Source organism: Saccostrea echinata, unplaced genomic scaffold, assembly GCF_033153115.1.
Source record: "Saccostrea echinata isolate AGI-Se365-2 ecotype Australia unplaced genomic scaffold, CSIRO_AGI_Sech_v1 ptg000081l, whole genome shotgun sequence".
Lineage (NCBI taxonomy): Eukaryota > Metazoa > Mollusca > Bivalvia > Ostreida > Ostreidae > Saccostrea > Saccostrea echinata.
The window spans coordinates 736,317-740,352 of record NW_026889830.1 but is presented as its reverse complement, the minus strand read 5'-3'; the positions used below and the strand labels follow the sequence as shown (position 1 = coordinate 740,352).

At 31.2% G+C, this 4,036-nt stretch overlaps 1 protein-coding gene across 1 annotated transcript; it reads right to left on the bottom strand.

Moving 5' to 3' along the window:
• Positions 1-2,464: 2,464 nt before the first annotated feature.
• Positions 2,465-3,748, bottom strand: LOC133176760 (uncharacterized). The gene has a single exon (XM_061311831.1). The coding sequence runs from the start codon at positions 3,746-3,748 to the stop codon at positions 2,465-2,467; it is 1,284 nt and encodes a 427-aa protein (XP_061167815.1).
• Between the last annotated feature and the right edge of the window lie 288 nt (positions 3,749-4,036).

The window sequence follows — 4,036 nt, the reverse complement described above, 5'->3', positions numbered from 1 at the left end:
GTTACATAGTATACATGTAGTGTGTCTGAATACATGTAAATACCTGGCGGTAACATTTTATTCCTCAGGCTCTTTCTCTTTTGCTCAGGAGCACTTTATCAAAAAGCATTAAAATCATTTTTTTAAAACAGGGAAAAAGTAAATTAACTGAATCCAGACATTAAAAAAAAACCATTATTCACATTTTTCATAACACTATTAAAACCCATTTTATTGTATGCATCTTAAGGTTTGGGATTTTAACCCAATTACTTAATAAATAGCATTCCTAGTTAAACTATTGACAGTATATACTCTAACTTAATCTGTGACACACTTCATCTGAAATGTTGTAAATCAGTACTTGGTGTGCATAAATTTGCAACTTAATTAACGGTATTTTGATGTCCTATCTGAATTGGGTTGATTTCTCTTACACTTTGAGGTTATTCTATCAATGATAAATTATTGATATGGGCTTAAGAATCCATGTCAGTCTTTTCCACTTTTACAAGACGCATATTGTGAATCCAAGTCACTATTTGAGAAAATCTTCCTTCCTGGTATAGCTCCATTAATTTTCTCGTCACCAATATAGATAGTATTCGTGAATTTAACTTCAATCATTACATCATATGGAGAAATGCTGTCCACTCCATTCATGACATCTCACCATGTTATGTCAATAATGAAGTTTTATACTTGTATTTCCCCAGGCATAAACAATAGCATTTTCCCCACCGAGAGTGGCGTTTAACTTTTCTAAATTCCATCTCCAATGTGATTTTTAATTTCAAAATGAAAATTATTATCTTAGAAACTGAAAGTACAAGGTCCATACCTTCACTAAGATGAGGACAAAATCTTTCAGAAAATGGTAAATCATTCTAAATTAACTTGATAAAGACCTTCCAAGCTCCTTTACCTCATTTTTCTGTATCATTCTAACGAAGCTTTGCTTCAGATTTTCAAACTCAGAAGGAACCATCAACTTTTCGTCATTTTGTAAAAAAACAGTGCATTCCATTCCAGGACACATTTAAATATAGAACCAAATGAGGAAGAAATTATTCCAAATTTTTATTTTTTAATCTATGTTTTTTTTATATTCATATATAATTATAATATATTGAACAGAAATCTGCCATATTGAAAACAATACGGACACTATGCAAAGTATAAATTAGCAAAACGTACACAATTCTCTATATGTAAATTCAAACGTACACTTAAAAATTGTTTAGTTAAATATTGTATAATGAATTCACTTGTATCAAATTCTGAAAAAAAGCTAAGTTGCTACAGTACTTTTAAACGAACTTTTGGTAAGAAAAAATCTTAAATTAGTGAAAAAAAATTGCAGCAGCGGAGAAATCTGACATGTTTTTGCATATCATTCCAAAGTTATGGAAAAATTAGAACAAACCTTACCTCTTTAACTCTGTAGAATCGTGACATCCTATTAGTCATTTGCTTCTCAAATACCAACTTATGAAGCATTAATGTTGTACGTAATTTGAAAAGCTGTGAACAAGGTAACGTAATTTGAATTTTATTGAAACCATTTGTAAAATCAACTCCCATCAATACTTTCAGTACTTTGATTATGTATCTGAAGCTATAGGGATTCTGTGCACCTTGTTCACCCATCTCCTTTGTATATATGGAACCAAACTCAACTGTAGGTGCATGGTATGATGTATATTTGCTTAAAGCAAACTATTGCCATATTATTAGTTCAAAGTACAGGAATATAAAATCTCCTGTACATGTAGTCATCAATTTGTATTTTTTCCCTCATATTGCAATTGTCTGAATATTGCTAAGGCCAACAATGAAAAAATGATTTTTTTTAATGCAATTTGAACAACCTTTCACAATTGCCCCTATCTGATCCTTTTTAAGAGTTCTTTAAACTTTATTTTTTTTTTATTATCATTTGTAGGGAAATACAGATCATATCATTTTTAAAGTCAAAGGGGCCTGTGTGTCTGTGTACATCAAAAAAAAAAAAAAAAAAAAAAAAATAATGATCACCTAGAATTGGAAGTCTAAAATGTTTGTCCTAAAAATATTGCTTTTTAAAAATTTTTATCACAAAAATTCACAGATATTTCCATTGTGTGCCTTAACTACTATAGCAGTACATAATGTCTTTATTGATTAAAGCTACACTGGTAAGTTTTCTGTCACATAATTTTCTACATTGAAATGTTGGTGAACAAACTAACTTTGAACTGTACAATATTTTATTAGCAATACTCATAAGTTTGGAAAAAGTACATATCACTGCTTTGTGGAAAATGACAGAATTGCAAAAAGAAAAAATAAGAGAAATTATACATATATATTTAACTGTGGTCTCAAACTGATAAAAATTCAAAAGATTTTACTCTGCCTGAAGATATGTTTTAAGCACTGACTGTAACAGTATATAATTAACATGCATGTCATGCAGTCCAATGTCTTCTTTCAAATTGGTTTTCTACTTCATTTCAAAAAATTTTATGGTTTCATAATTACTGCATACACAACACATACTTCTTTCATCATTCATTTTCATAAATACTGGATTTTTAATAATATTTTGGAACAACCGAACAAGTTCACCTGTACTTGATATCACATGAATATTGTTACTATGCATGCCAGCAACATACATATTTTCTAACAAATCTATTTCCAAGCCGTATGGACATTTCAGATCAAGACTTGTATAATTCCATACTGTGTCTCCCTGTTCAGTAATTGCAGTAACACTGTCCATCTTCCAGTCACTATATACAATAAGTCCACAGTCTGTGGTAATAACATTCATAGCATTTTGGCCAGATGTTTCCAATTCATTTATAATATTCCCTAAATTATCGAACCTCACTATCTTATTGCCACAAGCTCCATAGAAATAGCCCTTCATGTGCGACAACCCAAAAATTTTCATATTCATTTTTATGCTTCTTAATTTTCTGAAGTCAGATATTGAAAACGCTTCAATAGATTTTGATCCAACACAGGCAACAACTAATTCATCTCCATTTAGCAAAAGGCAGAAAGGATCATCTAATGGTTCAATGTTTTTAATCCATGTCCATTCTTTTTCAGCAAGTTCTCCATAAAGAAGTTTTTTCCCTTTACTATCAGTAAATATAAGTTGTGTATTCGACAGAAAAATTCCATTTCTGCAACGTCCTTCCCTGATTTTAACTTCAGTAACTGAAGATAGCAAAATATTTCTCACATCAAAATTAGCCTTTGAAACATCTTGAACAAATTCATTGACGTTAACTTTTCCAATTTTACATATATTTCCTATTTCCTTCAAAACAGGTTCTCTGTCTGTCAGTATATGAATTTTACTGGTCTGGAATTTAACTTTCTCCAACTGTTGAAATGTGTGCATAGCTGTAGAACATTTAATCATTGAAGAAGGTTTGTCCGCACAATTAATTCCATCACTAACAGTGAGCACAATTCGATTCAGCATTTCTTTGCCTTTTTTAACAGCACTAGTTACCTCTTGCAAATGTTCCGTTTTTAATCTTTCGATGAGACGAACAACATCATTTACTTCTTTTTCAGTTTCTTTTGTGATTTTGTCTAAGGTGTCTTCTAGTTCTGTAATATTCTTCTCTTGTTCTTCCTTTGCACCCATCAATTTCTGTTTTAATTGTTTTACACTCTCTAAGATGCTTTCAAGTTTGCCACTCTCTTTGAAGGTTTGAGAAGCTTTTTCAATAGCTTCAACAGAATCACATTGTCTGTGTTCCATTCCTCCACATATTATGCAACATGGCTGTTCATGTTCGTAACAGTAGAGATTCAACTTTTGGTCTTGATGCTTTTTGCAAAAGTCATCTTTTCCTAAATTTGATTGTATGTGTTGTGATTTGATCTCATTCAAAGGGCAGAGATTATGATCTCTTGACAAATGTTTTCTGTGATGCCTCGTACACATTTTGCACATATATTCCAAACATGTTAAACAAAAGTCGGATGCATATTCCTCCTCATTTTCTCTCAAGCAAGGATCACAACATTTTTGGCCCGAGCTTTTTAG

What these genes read in the sequence shown, in the direction of transcription:
- LOC133176760 (XM_061311831.1), bottom strand. Translation starts at nt 3,748, where the DNA reads ATGGAACACAGACAATGTGATTCTGTTGAAGCTATTGAAAAAGCTTCT.